At 37.5% G+C, this 23,873-nt stretch overlaps 1 protein-coding gene across 2 annotated transcripts in view; it reads left to right on the forward strand.

Moving 5' to 3' along the window:
* LOC115424443 (inactive phospholipase C-like protein 2) overlaps window positions 1-23,873 on the forward strand; it is a 218,188-nt gene that overhangs the window by 136,667 nt on the left and 57,648 nt on the right. For both annotated transcript variants that reach the window (XR_003936083.1, XM_030141711.1), the window contains exon 2: window positions 6,062-8,548. Coding sequence is in view for 1 of the 2 variants with exons in the window: in XM_030141711.1 (XP_029997571.1) it covers window positions 6,062-8,548 (2,487 nt within the window). In the remaining variant the exon portion in view is untranslated. The remainder of the gene's footprint in view (window positions 1-6,061; window positions 8,549-23,873) is intronic.

Raw genomic sequence — 23,873 nt, forward strand, 5'->3', positions numbered from 1 at the left:
CTAGTAAAGGTCAGGAAAAGCATCTCCAGGAGGAAACTCAGCATTTGGTGACGTCCAGAGGTTCCTGACTTCAGGCAGTCACTGACAACAATTACAAACTTTGTCCAATTATTTTCCAGCCTTTGAAAATACTTTAAAATGGTTGTAATATCTAAAAGGTCACTGCAATATTTTTGTTAAACCCTTAAATCACAGGTGTCAAACATGTGGCCCGGGGGCCAAAACCGGCCCGCCAAAGGGTCCAAGGGATCCCCCTGGGATGAATTTGTGAAATGCAAAAATTACACCGAAGATCTAAAGGATGTAAGATAAGATGAGATAAAATAAAATAAGATAATCTTTATTTGTCACATACACAATTATACACAGTACAATGCGCAGTGAAATGTGTTTTGTACCTGCATCCAGTTTCTATAGAAAAAAGAAATTTAAAAAAAATAAATAATAATAATTTTAGGTCAATTCAATCTAAAGTGAGTCAGACCAGTAAAATACAATCATAATAACCTTTAAATAATTTTTAAAAAAACCACAAAATTTCCTATTTGTTTTAGTATATAAAAAAGTGAAATTACACAAAAATGTTTACATTTATAGACTAGCCTTTTACAAAAAATGTGAATAACCTGAAATAATAGAAGTATATGGAATTGTACCAATATTCTGCCTGTTACTAAATGTTTTGTGTATTTGTAGATCCACTGTGATCTAAATGATAAATTAAGGCATAATATTGTTAAATTGTACTTATTTCTCTTGCTTGTTCGTTTTTTTTAATGCTATTTACATCTTTTTTTGTTTGGATAGTTTGTAAATATAAATATGTTCATAATTTAATGTTTTTTATTGCAATAAAACAAAGAGAAAAACTTGGAGTTATTATTTACAGGTTATTATGTATAAATGATAAACTAAGGTGTAATTTTGTTAAAATTGCACATATTTTTCTTAAATATTTTCAGGTTGTTCATGTTATGTTCATGTACAGTTCGTACATGTAAACATTTTCATTACAGAACTGTACTTTTTCACTCAAAAACAGAGAAAACTTTAGACTTGATATTATTTATAAGTTCTTATCGTATTATTTATATTATTTTAGTGGTCCAGCCCACTTTGGATTATATTAGGCTGAATGTGGCCCCTGAACTGACATGAGTTTGACACCCTTACATTAAAGTAATGCTGGAAATACACACTTCAATCACTTCTTTTCAGATCCTCTGTGATGGTGAACAGAGGCAACATTAAAAAAAAAAATTTGCACCAGTGTTCAAATACGTATAGACCTGACTGTATATAAATATATTCATCAGCATGAAATTTAAAGCCTTATGTCATTTTACATCTTTGACGAATTATACATTTGGAAATGATGAGATTAAGTGCTAATACTAAATGCCAAAAGAGATAGAGGTCGTCAAACAAGGGCACAGCAGAGGAACGATCGTATCATTTCTGGGGCTTTGAATCAAGTGGTGCTCATTAATCGTGATGAGGTGCTGGGCGTCATCTGCCTCTGACCGGCAGCTTCTGGAAGATAAATGGCCTTGAGGTGTTTCTCTGTGGCTAAAGTTGAGCCGTGCTCTGGGGAGATCCATCAGGCCTGTATAGACACTCACTGTCTGGGGGAAGACATACTCCTCGGTCGCCCTGGGGCCCTTGTCCTTTCCTGGCTGTTTTTCTTTGAACCAAACCAGAGAAAAAGACATCAATAGAAGCAAGGAAGGAAAACTGAGATTTATGTCAGTGTTGCACACACAGCTGACATTTCATGGTGGTAGTAAATATTTCCATAACAGTTTGAAAAAGCTGCCATATGTCCAGTTTTCACAGTAACTTGTGCATTGATTTAGGTTTAATTTTCATGTACACTCACAGTCAATGAAAACTTTGAGACCATATTTTTCAACATATTTTTTATTTTGAAACCCTAATCTGGAATTTGTTCATATGAATCATTTGTTTAGATCAGGTGTGTCAAACTCATGTTAGTTCAGAGGCCATATCCTCCCAATATGATCTGAAGTGGGCTGGACCAGTAAAATAATAACATAATAATATATAATAATTCCAACTCCAAACATTTCGATGTGTTTTATAGTGAAAAAAGTAAAATTACATTATGGAAACGTTTACATCTGTAAACTATTTTAAAAATGTGAATAACATGAACAACCATGAAAAAACTGAAAATATTAAGAAAAATAAGTGCAATTTTAACGAAATTTTGCCTCTCCTTACCATTTGTAAATGTGCATTACAATTTACAGATCACAATGGATCTGCAAATTTACAAAATATTTTAGTAACTGGCAGAATATTAACCCTCCGGTATCCGGATGCGCCTTTTAGGCACACTTTGCACTTCGTTTTAAAAAACTTCATATTATTTTTCACAGTTTAAATAAGGTTAGAATTCAAAAGTTGTTCAGTTTTGCATGATCTTTAAAATTCTGGCCACCAACTAAAATGTGCACATTGTAAACAAAAGAAAATTACAAGACTAGCATCTGTCTCCCAAGTGTGCCTAAAACGCACTATTTCTTCCATTTGATATGTATGATTAGGGCTGACCTTGATTTACAAAAATAAAATCAAATTAGAGGAGAAAAATAAATCAATATATTATATTTAATAGTTTGATTTATAGGTGTGCATTTTACGTACACTTGGTGGCAGATGCTAGTATTTTTGAACATTTGACCTAGCGCCAAAAATAATCATGTAAATAAACCAATGTTGGAGTTAATCATTGACATATGCCAGGCTGCAAAAATCAAATAATATGTGATCCACTTTTTATGTATTATATTGAAAAAAATTATTATTTTTTTTACATCCAAAAAAATGGTTTGTTTACATTACAAACACGGCATTTAAAGGGTTAAAAAATGTGACAATTGTTGAGTATTTGGTATTTTTATTTACGGCTCAAGTTGATGAAATAGAAAAAAGTGTAAAAGAATTAAAAACAAACTGTATGAAAATTTTTTTTGACATTGTTCCACAAGTGTGTGAAAAAGGCACACTTGGTGCTTAGTAAGAGCCTTGCTGAACGGGATTCCAGGGGGTTAGTAAAATTGCACTTACTTCTCTCAGGACAATTCTAATTTTTCAAATTTTTTTGTGAAAGGCTAGTTTGTAAATTTACACACTTTCATGGAATTACACTTTTTTACACTAAAACAGAGGAAAAAATGTGGAATTGTCATTATTTGTAGGTTTTTATGGTAATATTTTACTGATCTGACCCACTTGAGACTAAAGTAGGGCTTTGTATGGCTCCTAAAGTAAAAGGATTGATTGTTAATATCTTGAGTGTAATTTTTACAATTCATAAATTCATCCTAGGGGCTGGATTGGACCCTTTGGCGGGCCGGATTTGGCCCCTGGGCTGCATGTTTGACACCTGTGGTTTAGGATATTGGCATACAGAAGCAAAAATCTAAAGTTTCAAGAATAATTTCAAAACAAAAAACTTAAAAGAAAATGGCACCTGCCAAGCACAAAGTCACAACAGTAGCGGTCCTGGTCGGGAGTTGTCACTCTCTCTCTCCCTGGACGCGGTCTATGGTCAGCAGAGCCTGTGGTGTTGTGGCGTTCAACCAGGTTTGTGATTGTGGGTTGGGAACAGCCCATACATAGGCCTGGCAAAATCACTGCAGCTCAAACCGGCCTCCACCATGCCCAGTGCCTGGAGACGTTGTTCACATGATAGACGTGGTATGATGCCGTTCACTGGACTAACAACGGTGGCCTTTTTTGGGCCTTTATATAGGCCTTCAAAACCAATCCTCAAATTGTGCAGATACCCACTGAGTGTTGCTCAATGTGTATTTGGTCCACCATGTGCAATGAACCGTGACAACATGACAACTCATCATTATCTAAACTACCCGAGCACGAAGTCATCAATAAATGCACAATGAATAATTACAACCCCCCTACAAGTAGAAATATGCAGACATTTCTACCTCAAAGTTTCTATTGACTGTCAGTATACTTTTCTCCTTGGTATGCATTATTCAACAAGCTCATTTTTCCAGAACCTAAACCAGGCCATCTGCATTCAGGCTATCCAGCTAACCCCAGCCCTGTGCTGAAGTAGGACACCACTCTGCCTGCTCGCTACCAGCTTGGCTCACACAAGGAAAAGCTGTAAAAGTTCTGTCATGTCACGACAGGTGTAAGGACAGGAGGTGATAAGATTTTATTGATACCGGCAACATTTTCTTAGCCTGACTGGTTTTGAGGATAGTCTTGGCAATGATGGTAAAATACAGTACAGCTGTAAGCCCGTGTTGTGTAGAAAGATGTTGCAATATATCACAAGTGTTTCCTCTGCTTAGTAGAAATAATCTTTTAACACACACACACACGACTAAAACTGTGAATCTGTCTAGTTGTCATTTTTAAGCGGTACAAAAACAAATTTGCTGTCATTGTTTTACAATGTGGCACTGTCGGAAAACAACAACAACAACAAAAAAAACAGCTGGCATTGATAAAAGGAGCCGATAAACTAGGAGGCATATGATTCAGATGTATTGGATAATTTGGAACGGTTCTCAGCTGGAACTGGTTCTCGATTAACAGCCCAAGGCAGGTGGTGTGTGGAGGATCTGCTTAAATGCTTTGACAATTGTATCTTTTTTTTTCTCCTCAGAGATTCAAAAAAAATCATAATGTCTTTGCAATCAGCTGCCAAGAAATGTATGCAGCCCACAGTATGAATATTTAACAAGCAAATCTTATTTTAAGTTTGGAGGTAACATAAAACCGATTTTCAAGCCCCTAACTTTGAGAGATGAAGCCATTGTGACTTGAGCTGAGGTGAAATTGTATCCTTGGATTTCCACCCAATCATTACAGCAAGCAATTCTGTTTTTAAAAAAAAGCATACTTTAAGCTGCATGTAATACACAATACATACGTATAGTCAGATATACTGTAGCTAAAGTGTCCTAAAAATGGCAGAAGCAATTATACAACAAAAAACAAGTACTATAATTGATAATGATGCATGTTTTTCCTCAGAGTAAAAATGAACTATTTTTTTGTGATCTGTGGATATTTTTACCTTTTTTTTGTTCTTTTAATGGTGAAATGTTACAAGAAAGTTTCAGCATGATGTCCATCTCTAAAAGATGAGCACAGCAAAAAGGAAAAATGGAGCACAATGTTCACATGAAATTGGATATCATGTCTATTTTTATATTTTACCAGTCTCACTGTTCAGTTCAGTTTCTTCTTTTGATCATTTTGTGTTTAGATTAAGCAATAATGTACACATTTTTATCATTTATCGAAGTGTTAACAGTTAAAGAACAACCTCAACCTTTTGTTTCCTACTTCATCCTTTAATGATATTTTAAATCCCTTCTTAAAACCCATCTTTTCTCCTTGGCTTTTGAAACCATGTGAGATGTTTGAAGGTATTATTTTTATTCTATTTTTTTTTATTTAGTAGGGGTTTATTGTTCTTATTTATCTATTCTATTTATTTATTTATATTGTTGTTTTTAATTGTATGGCTTTTAAATCTATTCTTGTATTTTATTCTTTTTATTTGGGTTTATTTATTCTTCTGTATAGCACTTTTTTCTTTTTGTACGGTTTCTATGTCTTTAAATCTATTCTGTATTTTATTCTTCTATTTTGGTTTTAATTATTCTTCTGTACAGCACTTTGGTCCACTGCAGTTGTTTTAAAGTGCTTTACAAATAAAGTTGAATTGGATTGGATACTATAATGCACTACTACAGAGTGTCCCTTAAGTCTCCATACATAGGAGACATAATACATATGGTTCTAACATGTATTTCTTTATATTTCTTCTTTATAGTTCTTCATCAGTGGAGGACACGCATTGAAATGTGTTCCCGACAAAATGGCAGTCATATAGAGCATATTATATAAGTAAAAATGGTTTATGTCAAGAAACATTTATTTTTCCTATGTATGGAGACTTATAGGACACCCTGTATTTCATTATTGCATGAACAGAGACTGATCAAAAACTCTTCCTCTATCCCCTTTTCCCTTATTCTGATTCCAGGATGGTTCCAAACAGAGGCAGGTGAGGAAGAAGACGGTTTCCTTCAGCTCAATGCCAAGTGACCGCAAGATTAACAGCACAGCTGCTTGCATGGCCTTCATGATGGAGGGTTGTGAAATGAAGAAGGTGCGCTCCAACTCACGCATGTACAACCGATACTTCCTGCTGGATCCAGACATGCACTGGCTTAGATGGGAGCCTTCCAAAAAGGACTCGGAGAAGGCCAAATTGGAGATCAAGAGCATTAAGGAGGTTCGCTTAGGAAAGAAAACTCCAGTTCTCCGCAGCAATGGCCTCTCAGATCAGTTCCCTGATGAGTGTGCCTTTTCAATCATCTATGGGGATAACTATGAATCCTTAGATTTGGTAGCCAGTACGGCAGACGTTGTCAGCACCTGGGTGATGGGCCTGAGGTATCTGGTTTCTTATGGACGACACACTGTAGACATGGTTGAACCTAGTCAGCCAAGTTTACGAACGTCCTGGATCGGCTCAGTGTTTGAGCTTGCAGATATGGAAAAAGAAGGACATATAGACCTCTTCAGGGCCACTCAGATAATCAAGGGGCTTAACCCTGGAATGAAAGAGTCGAGAATAGAGCTGAAGTTCAAAGAACTGCAGAAAGCAAAGGACCAATATGGAGAGGCAATTAACATGGACACCTTTGTGGAGGCCTACTGTGAGCTCTGCACACGACCAGAAATTTTCTTTTTACTGGTACAATTCTCAAGTAACAAGGAATACCTGGACAGTAAAGATCTGATGTTATTTGTGGAAGTAGAGCAGGGTGTTGAAGGTGTGACAGAAGACATGTGCAGGGAAATTGTGCAGAAATTTGAGCCATCTTCTGAAGGCAGGGAGAGGGGATATCTCTCTATAGATGGCTTCACACACTACCTCCTCTCTTCTGAATGCCACATCTTTGACCCCCAGCACAAGCGTGTTTGTCAGGACATGAACCAGCCTCTGTCCCACTACTACATCAACTCGTCACATAATGCCTCCCTTCTGGAGGACCACTTCTGGGGTTCATCTGATATCAGCAGCTACATCCGAGCCCTGAGGATGGGCTGTCGCAGCATTGAAGTCATCGTCTGGAATGGCCCTGATAATGAACCAGTGGTGTATGTGGGAAGTTCTGTTGCCTCACAGCTAGCGTTCTCTAAAGTCCTGGATATTATAAACCAGTATGCTTTTGAAAGTTCTGAGTATCCTCTGATACTCTGCTTAGTGACCCATTGCTGCATCCCCCAGCAAAGAGTCATGGCCCAGCACATGAAGAAGATTCTTGGAGATAAGTTGTACACTGAACCTCCGAATAAGGAGGAAAACTACCTACCATCTCCTGAGAAACTCAAGGGCAAAATCCTCCTGAAGGGTAAGAGGCTCCCACCTAACTGCACTGACAATGAGGGGGATGTGACAGATGAAGAGGAGGGTCTGGAAATGTCACGAAGAGTAGGAGCTGATGAGAAGGACCAGCTAAATGGCTTGGGCTGCAAGAGGCTCAGGCTGTGCAGAGAGCTATCTGATCTGGTATCTCTGTGCAAGTCAGTTCACTTCAGGGACTTTGAGATCTCTAAGAGGGAGCAAAAACACTGGGAGATTTGCTCCTTCAATGAGGTAGATGCCAACAGGTTTGCCAATGAGTTTCCAGAGGAATTTGTCTGTTATAACAAGCGCTTTCTCTCCAGGGTATATCCCACACCAATGAGAATTGATGCCAGTAATATGAACCCTCAGGATTTCTGGAAGTGTGGTTGCCAGATTGTGGCCATGAACTATCAGACCCCAGGGCTGATGATGGACCTCAACTTGGGCTGGTTCAGACAGAATGGCAACTGCGGGTATGTGTTGCGGCCAGCCATCATGAGGGAGGAGGTGTCCTACTTCAGTGCCAATGCTAGAGACTCCCTGCCAGGGGTTTCTGCCCAGCTTCTTCACATCAAGGTCATCAGCGGACAGAATTTGCCCAAGCCCCGTGGCTCTGCTGCTAAGGGCGATGTGGTGGAGCCCTACATTTATGTGGAGATTCATGGTATCCCGGCTGACTGTGCAGAGCAAAGAACCAAGACTGTGTCCCAAAATGGTGACAACCCTATTTTTGATGAGAGTTTTGAATTCCAAATCAACTTACCAGAACTTGCCGTGCTGCGCTTTGTGGTGCTGGATGATGACTACATTGGAGACGAGTTCATTGGCCAGTACACCATCCCCTTTGAGTGCCTACAGCCAGGCTACCGACATGTTCCCTTACAGTCTCTGACAGGGGAATTCCTACCCAACACCACCCTGTTTGTTCACGTAGCCATCACTAACAGACGAGGAGGAGGAAAGGCACATAAAAGGGGTATATCTGTCAGGAAGGGTAGGAAGGCCCGGGAGTACACCACCACCAAGACCACAGGGATCAAAGTAGTGGACGAGCTCTTCAGAGCCTCCACCCAGCCCCTCAGGGAGGCCACAGACCTCAGAGAAAATGTGCAGGTAAGATACTTTCTTGTGGTTTGTGTCAGAGTGAGAATTGCATCATTTGTCTTTTGTTGTGGTAATGTTGCTATGTTGGCAGGTGTATTTACATTTGTTTATAGTGATTCATTATATGACCCGAAGGAACGAGATGCAACATGTTTTTCTGCCACAGTAAATATTGTTAAGTTAAAACTAGGTCAGATTTCATTCAGAAGATGCTCTCCTTGGCAGTTATTTTTATGAATTCAGTCTGGTTTTACACTGATACATTGCCAAACACAACATTAGAGATCCTCTATAGCAGGGGTGTCAAACTCATTTTTGTTCAGGGGCTACATTCACCTCAATTTGATCTCAAGTGGGCCGGACCAGCAAAATAATAACAGTGAAAAAAGTAAAATTATATTATGATCAGGTTTACATCTACAAAGTTTCCTTAAAAATCTGAATAACGTGAACAACTTGAATTGTCTTAAGAAAAACGAGCACAATTTTAACAATATTCTGCCTCAGTTTATCAGTTTATCATTTATACATGTGCATTACAATCGCACAAAACATTTAGTAACAGGCAAAATATTGGTCAAATTGCATTTACTTTTCTTAAGACATTTCCGTTTGTTCATATTTGTTCAGGTTATTCACATTTTTTGTAAATGTATAGTTTGGTAATGTAAACATCCATCCATCCATTCTCTTCCGCTTATCCGGGGCCGGGTCGCGGGGGTAACAGTCTAAGCAGGGATGCCCAGACCTCCCTCTCCCCAGACACCTCCTCCAGCTCTTCCGGGGGGATCTCGAGGCATTCCCAGGCCAGCCGAGAGACATAGTCTCTCCAACGTGTCCTGGGTCTTCCCCGAGGTCTCCTCCCGGTGGGATATGCCCGGAACACCTCCCCAGGGAGGCGTCCAGGAGGCATCCGAAACAGATGCCCGAGCCACCTCAGCTGGCCCCTCTCGACGCGGAGGAGCAGCGGCTCTACTCCGAGCTCCTCCCTGGTGACTGAACTCCTCACCCTATCCCTAAGGGTGCGCCCAGCCACCCGACAGAGGAAACTCATTTTGACCGCTTGTATCCGGGATCTTGTCCTTTCGGTCATGACCCAAAGCTCATGACCATAGGTGAGGGTAGGAACGTAGATTGACTGGTAAATCGAGAGCTTCGCCTCTCGGCTCAGCTCCTTCTTTACCACAACCGACCGGTACAGCGACTGCATCACTGCAGAAGCTGCACCGATCCGTCTGTCAATCTCACGCTCCATCCTTCCCTCACTCGTGAACAAGACCCCGAGATACTTAAACTCCTCCACTTGGGGCAAAGACTCCCCACCGACCTGGAGATGTAATGTAAACATTTTCATGTAATTTTACTTTTTTACACCAAAAAACAAAGAGAAAATTTGGGTTGTCATTATTCATAAGTTATTATGATGATATTTTACTGGTCTGACCCACTTCAAATCTAATTGGACTGTATGCGTCTGTATGTGGAACCTGAATTAAAATGATTTTGACACCATTGATTGTTAATATCTTCAGTGTTATTTTTTGCAGTTTTTTACAAATTCATCCCGCGGGCTGGATTGTACCCTTTGGCGGGCCAGATTTGGCCCCTGGGCCGCATGTTTGACACCCATGCTCTATAGTTTGGTATGAGGAGAGTAAAATATTGATTATCATGTTTAATGTATCACATGTAATTCTTCAGTTTTTTTGGATTGTCAATTCTGTGACTGAAGTTGACCCTGTGTTAGCATAATTAAGACATAAATAAAGTGTACTTTGTATGTATAATATACAAACAAATGAGAGAAAGAGTAAAGATTAAGTAATGTCCACACTATAGGTAAGTTTTCAGCAGTGGCCCTTGAAAGGCAAGGCAAGTTTATTGGTAAAGCACATTTCATGTACAGGACAATTCAAAGTGCTTTACATAAAACATAAAAGCATCACAGGAGAGGCATAAAAATACATTTAAGATGAGAAAAAGTTAAAATAAGACATTAATTATATTTTAAAAATTAACATTAAAATAGACATTAAAATTATCAGCGATAAAATGTGATTTTAAAGTTTATTTAAAAGGCATTATTTAAGAGTTTAAGAGAAAGCTGCAGTAAACAATAATGTTTTCAGGCCTGATTTAACCCTTCGGTATCCCGTCCAGCAAGGCCCTTACCAAGCACCAAGTGTGCCTTTTTTGCACACTTGTGGAATAATGTCAAAAAATTTTTCATACAGTTTATTTTAAATTCTTTTACACTTTTTTCTATTTCATCAACTCTCTGATTCTACAGGAATAAAAATACCAAATACTCAATAATTGTCACATTTTAAAAAACGTTTTAAATGCTGTGTTTGTAATGTAAACAAACCATTTTTTTTGGGTGCAAAAAAACAAAAAAACAAAAAAAAAATTTTTTTCAGTATACTACATAAAAATTGGATCACATATTATTTGATTTTTGCAGCCTGGCATATGTCACTGATTAATTCCAACATTGGTTAATTTGCATTATTATTTTTGGTGCTAGGTTAAATGTTCAAAAATACTAGCATCTGTCACTAAGTGTACGTAAAATGCACACCTATTAATCAAACTATTAAATATTATATATTGATTTATTTCTCTGCTCTAATTTGATTTTATTTTTGTAAATCAAGGTCAGCCCTAATCATACATATCAAATGGAAGAAATAGTGCGTTTTAGGCACACTTGAGAGACAGATGCTAGTCTTGTAATTTTCTTTTGTTTACAATGTGCACATTTTAGTTGGTGGCCAGAATTTTAAAGATCATGCAAAAATGAACAACTTTTGAATTCTAACCTTATTTAAATTGTGAAAAATAATATGAAGTTTTTTAAAACGAAGTGCAAAGTGTGCCTAAAAGGCGCACCTGGATACCAGAGGGTTAAATGAGCTGACACTTTGAGCAGACCTCAGGTAATTCAGGAAGTTTGTTCCACAGGTGAGGAGCAGAAGAACTGAAAGCTGCTTCACTTTGTTTGGTTCTGATTTTGGGAACACACAGTAAACCTCTCCCTGATGACCTCGGGGGTCTGGATGCTTCATAGGGAACTAACAAGTCTAGGGTGTATTTGGGTCCAAGGCCATTCAGTGCTTTGTAGACCAGGAGTAAGATTTACAACTCGATTCTTTGACTCACATGAAGCCAATGTAATGATTTGAGGACCGGTGTGATGTGGTCCAGTTTGAAAAACCCATACTGGATGACCACTACTCCACAGTACTTCTGTTTGTTACATAAAACTGTTTAAGTTCATTATGAGGCAGTGATTGGCCAAATTAGACAATACAGACTACTGAATTCTATGTAATTGATGGTAAACACTGGCTTGTTCTCACAGAATTAACTAAGATTAATTAAGAATTAAGTTCTCAAAATGGAGAGTCATTCAAGTTAGAGTTAAATAAATCTCTATAGCAATTTACTGGTTCAGTAGTCAAGTTACATAAGTTTGAGGCGGGACTTGTTTCAGTTGCTGTGGTGAATAGGGAGCTTTCACAAACTGTTCTCCATTAGTGTTGCAGAATGGTAACTCACTGACACTTGTTTACAATTATGAAGTTTATGAATAACCCAGTGATTAATGAGGGACAGTTGCCGCTCATGATAGAGGAATGGAGTACTGGGTATTTAGCGGACTACTTTAAGACTCTGTCTATGTGATCATCTGGCAGCTGGCATGAAAGACAATTTAGAATCAAATTTTACAAACAATGACGAAATGGTGTGATCAAAACGTTGGCTTACTTTCTTTAGTTCAACTGGCAGCGTCTTGTATTCTTTGACAGCTTTTGCAACTTGTTTGCAAAGTTACAACTGTCAACACTGCAGCGTCAAAAACAGCCTGTTAACCTGGTTGTAACCTGTTTATAGTGCAGACTCTTTCATTATGTGACCAAATATACTTATTTATACCATATCAGACAAAATTGTATTATGTTTGCCTGTATATGGTTATGGTTCAGGCAAGGGAGTAGGTTTGATTTTGACATTGGTGGGGACACAAAAGTGCTCCAAGGCAGCACTCCTGAAAGTTGATATTTTTTTGCATTTGCAATCATAATTTCACGTCATGTCGAGCCAATCAAACAAGCAAAGAATCATAGTGAGAAAAAAAATGTAGTAACTGACAAGTTTATAATGCATACCTGAATATCTAAGGACAATAAAAGAATTTAATGCATTCTGCGGCGTTATTCTCATGACTAATATATCCATTATTATTTAACCTCACCTGTGAATTTCCATCCTCTCCTCCTCTACCTCCTCCTGCCTCTCTACTGTCTGTAACCTGACATAAATATGTTGATTCATGACATATTATGAACAGATTAGGGATACAGTGATCATAGAGTTTGATGGTACTGTTATTGCCTGAGCAAAAAAGGCTTTTAGTTTCTATTATTACATGTAATTTATTCCCAAAAAATGTGGGTCAAATCACATCTAGAATCACATTTAGAATCTGAGGTTTTATTGTATTTTCCCCACAAATTCTCTTTATGTGTGTTTTTTAAACAGTTGCTCTCTTCCATAGAAATGCATTAAAATAATAAGTAAAATAACTTTAAAAAGTGTATCTGTTTGGCATTAAATAGTGTCTTTTATTCAATATGTGTTGAGCCTCTGCAGTTCTGTACCCTTGAACTAACTTACATTTTGACTCCTATAGAAGTGTCTTATGACCACTTTTCTTTTACATCCTTTACATCCTAATTACTGAGGACACACACACGGGTGTGCACACGTAAACAAACACATGTATAAATGTACATGTAAATGACGCCACTGATATTAAAATCCGTCTAATTGACGTGACCCAGGCAGAACAAAATGCCAAACATATTGAAAACTTCCGTTAGCGGTCCAACAAACAGGTTCCTTTTACAAGGAGATGGAGTGACAGTGGGGACGGCCAATCACATGTACTAAAAACCTTTTTTGGCTTTTAGTACATGTAAACTAAAAGCCTTTTTTGCTCAGGCAATAACACATGTGCAAAACCAAAGAGCCAATCGGAGAGCGACATTTACTTAAGAGGCGGGACTTCTAGCAGAGACCGACTGTTAACTGTTTGTATGCCATAATGATTGACTAAACACTACGGACAGCGGTTGTATTGATAGGGACTACACAGTAGTGGCTGGATATTGGTAGGGACGTGTCCCTAGCATCCCTACGCAATTCTACGCCCCTGGGTTCAGGTGTATGAACATGCCGTATTAGGTAGCATAAGATGATGTAACCCTTCTTTTTACCCATCAGGATCATAAATACCAACATTTGCCGTCTTGCCGTCATTTAGCACAGCCTCAGACTAATGGCTCAGCAAACAAAAGACCAGAATAAACTAAATAAAGAGAAATATGATTAGAGCTACTATGGCATGCTCACACTTAAGTAGACATGTACCAAAAGAGAACATCTTTTCTTCTCCAAGACCCTGAATCTAACAGAAGATTGAATTCAAAGGGTAAACCTGCTTATTTTAGAGTTATACATAGTGGGATAAGAAGAACAAAAGATAATGATATTTTCTCAGGTAGGAAAGTGTTACATGTCTGAATGCATAATCTGATTTTCTTACCTTTGAACATGTACTATTGTCAGGGTTCTGGTCTTTTTAAGGCGTAACTCAGCACGTGAACATTTTTGTGCAAGACATGAAATATGGCTCCTTGTGAACTCAGCGGTGTAAAAATAACCCAGACTAATTGAACGCATTAAATGTGGTTAAACTCCAATCAAAGAACCTATGCTAAGTTTGGAAATAACTGGGTTTTTCCTGGATCTACAACTGGATCAAGCCTTATACTAGCAGCCTACTTTAGCTGTTCTAATAATTATATGATTTGTGAAAATGACAATCATCACTTTTTCCTGGATTACTTGACAGAGATAGTTTGTTGTCTGTGGTCACTGGAACAGATGAAATAGGATCATTCTGGCAATTAAAATACATCATTAAACAGTGTTCAAAATCTGGGAATGTTACATGAGCCTATATTTGCAGATTTACTCGTTATCTCACTATGTTCCAGCGTACAGTTAAGATAAACAACATTTGTTGTAAATCTTGTAGAAAATGGGGGATTAGTGTAGTAAACCCTTATAATGATAATTAAAAGCCTCTTTCCTAGACCAGTAAAGTAATATTTATAGTTGGAGAAAAAAATCCAAAGCCAACAGTGTGTTGCTGCTTCTACAGTAACAAATTCACAGAGTTTACTGGGCATAAAAATAGATGGAGGTGGTCACATGTTGGAAGGAAATCATAGACAGAATAATCATAGACATTTAATATGATGGTTGACACTCTAATCTGCTCTGCATTTCTGGATAATCTATGGTCACAAAAAAATCTATGGAAAAACTCTAGTGAATTAACAGATAAAAACAAATGTAAATTCGTTTTTGAACCAGATCAAACAACTCTTTGCACCACATTTCACTGTGATTGAAATGCAAATATTTCTGTTTGAAATCAAGACATAAAAGTTGATTAAATGAATGAAAGGTTTGAAGTTGGGTGAATGCTTTTTACATGAGATGAATAAAGGAGTTTTACCTTTAAAATGTAAAATAAAAAATCAGCTCTGTGGAGCCTGGTGCCTTGGATCTGAAGGGGGATGTGAAGTAGTAACATGGCCTGGAGCAACCCACATCATGACAGCCAAGCCAGTTAAGAAGCCCCAACACCTCTGAAACATGAAAAAGAAAAATCTTTTGTACTTGTAATCACTAAATTACATAAAGAAAAGCCTTTCTAATGAAAGCATTGCACACACACGGACAAATACACTCATAAAAACAGAATACGCTGCAAATGCAATTCACCTCCCAGTGCTCTCATAAGGATCCTTTTATCCTCCAGCTACAAAACCTCCAGGTGGTCTGTTTTGAATAACAACTAAAAGACAAGTGTGTCTGGCTATTAACACACTTGTGGTGACACGTGAACATTGACCAGTGGTCAGATACCTGCAGATTGTCACGTTTCACATGCAGATCAAGGCAGTAAAGCAGTCATGTCAGCAGGAGACTCAAGTGAAGTTCTGTCTGGAACTTCATAAAGCGTTGATGAGTTCAGGGAGCGCTGCCAGCCTGAAGTTTCATTTGCTCCCCATCCATCAAGATTCGGCGACATTCACTGCTGCTTAGAACTGTGGGCCAGAGAGGGAAAGAAAGAGATACAGGAACAGAAGCAGAGAGGGAGAAAAGAGGGGGGGCAAACAGAAACAAAAGCAATGTTGTAACTGGAAACGGAGCTCTTGTTTTGGGAATGTTGGACTGGGAGTACAGTGGGGGAAGGGAGTAATTAAAAACACAAGCCTTTCATTGGGTTTTGTAACACCAGGGCTTAGAAACAGTGTGGCTTTTATTGCACAACTATTATCGCATGTTGTCCTATGCACATATGCACGGAAATATAGAAAGCATAATGAACGCTAATAGCTTGGACTCAGATCACACTGAGACATAAACACGTGCAGTCAAACGCCGTCACAGTCGACCACACTGCAGGTTTTAATGCAGAACCTCACAACAGTTTCACTTCTACCTTTTTGGATGGGTTTGGTGTAGCCTAAGTAGGGATGTAACGATTAGCGGACCACACTCTGTGCGTTTACATGACAACCTTTATTCCTGGTTTAAACTGATTAAAGGTTAGATCCTATTTCAGATGCCCATGGAAACACCTTATTCCAGTTGAAAAAGAAAAGTTCGGATTAAATTTAAACCTGATTAAAGTCACTGGTTTAATCCACTTTTGAATCCGGTCTAAATTCTTCCTCGGACATGTAAACCCTTTATTCCGTTTGGACTTTATTCCTGCCATTCTGCACATGCTCATTGTCTTGTCCTGTCGCGATGGCGCACACATTCTGCACTGGCGGAAGAATATGCAATGCAGTCCAGTCGACCCAAACCGTTCCAGTGGGCTATTCTGATGGGATCTACCAGCCTGGAAAACCCTGAAGGAAGAGTTCACCACTTGTTTTTTATTCATTCATTTGTCATGCACTAATGAGTTCGATAAGTGGGCTAAACAGTTTGCACTGCAGTGCACTGATTGCCTTGTTCTCGCAGCCCTTCCGTTAGCTTAGCTTAGCCTAGCTTAGCATAATCACTTCATTCCTATGGTCAGATGTAGCCAGGCTTTTATAGGTGATTTGTAGTATTTTATGAGTGATTTTGTGAAATTCAGTTCTCCCTAATCATTCCTTTAGTCCGCTGGGGTCAATATGATCACAAATTGAGGCTCAAATCATGGCGATGTGACTTACTTCAGTAATAAAATCTGGGGAAATAAAAACTAATGCAAAGCTAAAACAGTAAAGCAAAGCTAATTTAGCGCATGCATCCCTTCCAACAACAAGATTTTCCAACTTCCGTTAACACAACAGTCCCAAGATTGTGTGAGTGCAGTAAGTCGCAGATCTAAAGAAATAATTAGGGAGAATCGGATTTCACAAAATCACTCACAAAAGACAACAAATCACCTTTAAAAAACTGGCTACGTGTGACCATGGAAGTGCAGTGACTATGCTAAGCTAAGCTAACAGAAGGGCTGCAAGAACCGAACAAACGTTTCTCATGTAAACCTTTATTCGGGTTTAACATTTTCATGTAAACAGAAGAGAAAGTATTTTAGTTCTGGATTAATTTCTTCTGGAAAAATAAATCGGATTTAAAAAACATAATGTAACTGTACCCAGTGTGGCTTTTATTGCACAACTATTATCGCATGTTGTCCTATGCACACATGCACGGAAATATAGAAAGCATAATGAACGCTAATAGCTTGGACTCATACTACACTGAGACATAAACACCTGCAGTCAAACACCGTCACAGTCGACCACACAGCAGGTTTTAATGCAGAAACTCACAACAGTTTCACTTCCACCTTCTTGGATGGGCTCGGTGTAGCCCAAGTAGGGATGTAACGATTACCAGTATAATGATAAACCGCGGTAAAATTGCAGACGGTTAGTATTACAGTTTAAATTCTAATTATCACGATAACCGTGTTTGATTATCGCACTTTTAGGGGAAAAAAACCCTATGTAAAGATCTGCTTTTATGTAAAATATTTGAGTATAGTTTTAATTTATTACAAGTTTAATTGTATATACCTAATATTTGGAACTAATATTCACTTTTAAAGTCTTTGAAAAGGTTCGTTAAGCATCTTTGTGTTATTTATGCAATAAGGATATACATTTTTCAAATTGGATTTTATATATTTTTTGTGTGTTTTCTGTCCTTTTATGTTTTTATAGTAGGTTAAAGTGGAAAAAAAATAATAGACAGATGATATAAATGATGTGCTGAAAAAAAAGATCCCAAACATGGGTATAGTAAACATTTGTTTATATAGTATATAAAGGCAAAATCAAAAGAAACGGACAAAATAGACTCAGACCACTAAGGGTTAATATTTGAAAGATACAGAAAGTACATTGTACCAGTTATTTATTTTTTTGTTTGTTTGTTTGTTTGTTTGTTTTCAAAACACAACTTGGTTAAATTATTTCAGCAAGTGTATTTGTACTTTTGAACACTTTGAGCACACTTTCAACAATACCGCAATAATAATGATAACCGTGATAATTTTGGTCACAATAACCATGATATGAAATTTTCATATCGTTACATCCCTAAGCCCAAGAGGCGTTCACCGTGTCTGAGGCTCGGCATACAGATGCTGACTGCGTCCCTCGAACACCCCCTCAGTCCAGCGGAAGGTCGGGCCCTGCGGTGACAGCACATCCTCTGGAAGCCTGGAGGTCTGGCCCAGGGAGACAGCTGGTTCCCACACTGCAGAGTGTCGAGTGTGTGGACTGATTCTCAAACACCACCCCTTGCTTGTTCTTTCTAAGTATTTTTTTCCCCCACTCTTCTTCTCTTCCCCCTTGTTTTACTGCATCTCTTCCTCTCACGCTCTCTTACCTAACTGGTCTCCTCAGTGCCCCTCATCACCACCAATTCTTCTAGTCTATTTGCTGTTTAGTTTCATTTCAATATGCCCCTGTCTAGATTGCTCTTTTACGCTCACTCTCATTCATTATCCCTCTCTCTATTTTACTAATGGGCCGTGTGAAAGGGGCCTGGTCTCTTTGTCCTTCTTCTTTTTTTTTTTTCCTGGCAGAAGTGAAACGTTTGTAGACACTTACCCCTTTGATGGAGCAAAGCCTTCAGACATACGTAGATTTCAACATCTATAAGTCCAGAGAGCTGGACAGCAGCCCAGGAAAAGGTGAAGAGTTAACAAAATTAATTTAGTGTCTTTTCAAAGTCAAACTGCTGTTGAGCATGATCTTTCATGACAAATTATAGACATTCTCCCAGATTTAACAAGGGAGAAGCAAAGGTTGAATCACCAATGTACTCGCTGAAGATTGACCGTCCAGCAACAGTGTTTTCAGTCTAAATAAGTAGGACATACTCAGGAAGAATTCTATTTATTTATCCAGTGACTTGAAGCTCTAGTTCTAAAAGAAATGATTATTATTCCTAATAATCCATTGATGTTTACTTTAAATTTCAAGCATAAGCGTCACTTACTAGATAAATATGTACAGAATTATTTTTAAAAACCAAAGTGATGGTGGTAAAAAGCTGAAAGTGTGTTACCACCTCTTGACTGTGATCCCCAATTGAACCTTTGAGTTATTGAATGAACTCACTAACATTCTGGGAACATTATGTTACCAAGGCAAACATTCACCTCTCTTATCTTGTTTTTTGGGGGGGGTAGAATCACAGTTCTTCTACCTCTAGGTCATTTTCAAAAAATGGTTGCAATATTTGCTGATCCTGCTGAGTCACGCTCACTATATCTACAGTTAAATGCAAAACCACTGAGCTTCAAATGCAGTTTTATTTGTATCGTATATCGAAAATGAAGTGTGGAAGATAAACGTAAATATTCAGCTGAGTCACCAGTGCACTATACTTACTAAGTAAGTAAGATACTTGCTTAGACAATAATATTGTTAATCACTATTATTTTTGTAAGGAGGTGTCAACTCAAATTTAAATGTTGTGACAGCTATAATTTTTCTGTGCATCTTTAAGAATAGAAATGTGGTAGTTATGCAAGAGCAAAGGCCATTTTCAGACATTTAAGGAGATTAAGGATAGTGCTTAATCTTTAAAAAGCTTTTAAAACACACTTGTACAGACTAGAATTTGTAGAATTGTTTTATTATGCTGATTTGTATTTTATTAACTCTTTCATGCATACTGGTCACTACAGTGGACAGTTATTCTCCAGCTGTTCTCTTGTATATTCATGGGTTTTGTTTTAGTTCCATATCAGCCAACACAATGGACACTTATGCATCATCCCATACACTGACATTCATACCATTACTGTAACTGCTGTTCTAGATAAACCTGATCTGCACTAACATGTTTGAGTGTAAAAAATTGTTAATTGTTATTAGACTTAGGTTGAATAGTTGTTATTGTGTTTTATTGTTAATTGTGTATCATGTTTATATTTTATTTTGTTTGGACTTTGTATGGCTGCTACCTTGGCCAGGTCTCCCTTGCAAAAGAGATTCCTAATCTCAATGGGATTTCTTGGTTAAATAAAGGTAAAATAAAATTAAAATAAATAAAAATAGACTGTAATTAAGCCTTTCATGCATAGTGGTCACTCCAGTGGACCGCTGTTCTCCAGCTGTTCTCTTGTATATTCATGGGTTTTGTTGTCTTAGTTCCATATCAGCCAACACAGTGGACACTCATGCATCATCCCATACACTGAAATTCAGACCATTACTGTCATTGTTCTGTTCTGTATAAACCTGATCTGCATTAACATGTTTGAGTGTAAATCAATTGCTTGTTATTGTTTTTAAACTATAACAAAAAGGATTTTTTTACCGTGCATATTATCACCATGAAGTGAGTAATAACTAGTATTACAGTATGTTCAAATGTGAGAAAACATCAGATTAGCGGCATTAAAAATGTTTTATGTCATAGATTCCAGTACATCTGTAAATACATGTTGTTTTGTTTCAAAAATTAAAGGCACGGTGTCCAGCTGAGTGGACATTTTTGCAACTCTGTGAAAAATAGGTTCACAGAAAAATGTTCAATCGCATAGTTTTTTTAGTGCCTAGAGAAATAAAAACACTGAGGAAAAAAAATGTGGATTAAGGTTCTCATAATTCATGCATGAAAGGGTTAATAGGTTTTTTTTTTTGCATATTATCTCCGTGAAGTGAGTAATAGCTAGTATTAGAGTATGTTAAAATGTGAGAAAACATCACAGTAGCAAAATGTTTTTATTTCATAGTTTTCACACAGTATATCAGTAAATACATGTTTCTTTGTTTCTAAAATTAAACGCATGGTGTCCAGCTGAATGGACGTTTTTTAACTCCATGAAAAATAGGTTCATTAAAAAATTCAATCGCATTGTTTTTTTGGTTTTTTGGGTTTTTTTGGTGCCCAAAGAGAAATAAAAACACTCAGGAAAAAAAAATCTTGATTAAGGTTCTCATAATTCATGCATGAAAGGGTTAATGTTGAAACGCAAACCAAAGTTCCACCTCTTCTGCTGTGCCCATAGGAAATCACTTCCTAAAGTACAAGGACAGCGGTCAGTGGTGACGATTTATTTGATTCGTGCCAACATTTACACATATGACATTTGTTTATTTAACCCTTTATAGGGTACTCATGGAAATACTGTGAAATTCAAAAATGTTAACCTAATTGTGTTATTGGAGGACACAGCAAGAATTTATTAGTTTTATGAAATTTTTCAAAATATTTTATTGTTATGGAGAAAATCAAGGTCTATGAAGTTACCATATTTGGTTCCTTACTTGCAAGTGGCTATAATAGATAGATAGATAGATAGATAGATAGATAGATAGATAGATAGATAGATAGATAGATAGATAGATAGATAGATAGATAGATAGATAGATAGATAGATAGATAATTTTAAAAATCCAAAAAAAGAAAAACACATGGAAGGTGAAAGGAACATATATTTTAGAACATTAGACCAACATTAGTGCTGATCCAGACCCCTGTCCACATCCCCATTATCCCTTTGAACATCATTCCTTACATTAGTACCATTACTTCATGGTACCTAGCAAAGCAGGTCCACTCACTGTTCATGCTGAGGTGGACCTTACAGACCCTGTAGACCACATTGGACCTGAGATTGTTGACTTGCTGTATTTATTACTGTCACTGTCTTGTAATGTACAGGGTGGGGAAGCAAAATTTACAATATTTTGAGGCAGGGATTGAAAGACAGTGTATGACCAATTAGTTTATTGAAAGTCATGAGAATTTAAATCTTCAAATCATATTTTACTGCATTTCTAACGCTCTTGTTGTCTGCCTCAAGTTCAATTGCCATTTTTCTCATGGATTTGGTTGGATCCTTTAGGATTTTGGATTTGAGAGCTTTAATAAAAGCTTTGGTACGTTTTTTGTTGCTTCCTCCACTTCCAGTCTTTCTCGTTATAGTTTTGCTCATAGTCATTCTCTTCTTTCCATTATAAACAGTCTTTATGGACACTCCAACTATTTTTGAAATCTCCTTTGGTGTGACGAGTGCATTCAGCAAATCACACACTCTTTGACGTTTGCTTTCCTGATTACTCATATGGGCAAAAGTTTCTGAAAAGGTATGGATAATAGTGTTAGGTATGATTATGACATCAATATATGTTTGGTTTCAAAACAATTGACGTAGTGCCTGCTGAGAAAAAACAACTAAATGTTCATTGTAAATTTTGCTTCCCCACCCTGTATGCAGAAATTACCAAAAATATTCACTTGCCTGATAAAGGGTTAAAACATAATTTTACAAGGCAAGAAAGACATGGTTTGTGGCAAAGATAAGAAAAAAAAAAGTCCTAGTTTTCTGTCAAACAGCTGAGTGGACTGCACCTCTTGTGGCATGTGATACACAGCATCAACACCAAAATGGCATATTTTACGTCAACCTTGGACAGCAATGTTAAAAAAAAAAAAAAAAAAAAGTGTTAAAAGAGGTGAAAATCCCTCTAGTCTAGTCATGTTGAAGCTGCTGAGACATATTCAGCAACTCTGAACACAAGGAGAGAAACAGTTATGATGACATCACCCACTCCACGGCTTTCAGTATGTCTATGTATTTATGTATTTTCACAGTCTAACACATCAGCGGTTTTACCAAAAACTGGAACTTTCTCAACTCATAAAAAGATATTTTAAAGTGAGAAACATCTTATATATAAACATTGAGTAATTAAAAAAGAGAATTTTAAAAAAAAATTACTTGTCAAGACCAGTTTTTTCTGAAATAAGGTCCCATGGGACACATCAGAAGGGGCGGGACTTCAGGGTTCTATTCAGTTTTTTCACTTGGTTGTGTTTTGTATTTTATCTTGTTTTAAATGTGTACTAGTGCGTTGACCAGTGGTTCCCCAGATCCTGGATTTCATCATTAGTCAGTTTTCCATTGGACATCTGTGCAAAACTTTACCGATATTTACTAAATGTCGAAAAAACAGAAGTGCATAATGTTGGTTTTTCCTTTAAATCACAAATGCGTTGATTTGTTTATTTATTATCGTGAGATGACATGAGAAGTCATTCCATAAACATGGTGACGAATGTTTATATTGTGTTGATTTACAGATATATTCATTATTATTATATATTACCCTTCTATCCCTTACGAAATTTAAATAATTATTCTTTTTCCTGGAGTGTCCACACATACCGCGCCATGTTTCTTTTAAAACTCGTCTTCTTCACTTGTTGTAACGTCCATCAGCATCCGTTTTTTTTTTTTTTACTTCACGTGATTAGTTGCAGAAGAAGGTCTTTCTATTGCAGTTTTGTGTGATATATCATTTGCGCTACACCTGAAAAACCACCTCTTGCCAGCGCAAAAATTTTCCACTTTTCCATTACACTGATTGAAGTTATATTCACACAATTTGAGGGTCAATGGAAAAGCGACAACTGTCAATACCAAGGGTGGGATGCGAAGGGGGTGGGGGGTGGGGTCAAAATCCACATCCCGACCCTGAGCAGATATTTGCTGTGTATTCATGCATGCTGTACCACATTTGTCCAGCAGTCACCGCCAAAGTGTTCACACAATTATGGGCATAGCAACTTGATTGTGAGGCAATTGTATTCCAAAAGTACTATCTCCCAAAATATTGGTCCTATCAACTTGCCGTTTTTACTAGTCTCTTCCTTGACCAAAAATACATAAGTATGCCAAACTGCAGCAGTCAGCTCTTTCTGGATTTTGTATGATGCC

Source organism: Sphaeramia orbicularis, chromosome 8 (assembly GCF_902148855.1).
Source record: "Sphaeramia orbicularis chromosome 8, fSphaOr1.1, whole genome shotgun sequence".
In the NCBI taxonomy this organism is placed as follows: domain Eukaryota; kingdom Metazoa; phylum Chordata; class Actinopteri; order Kurtiformes; family Apogonidae; genus Sphaeramia; species Sphaeramia orbicularis.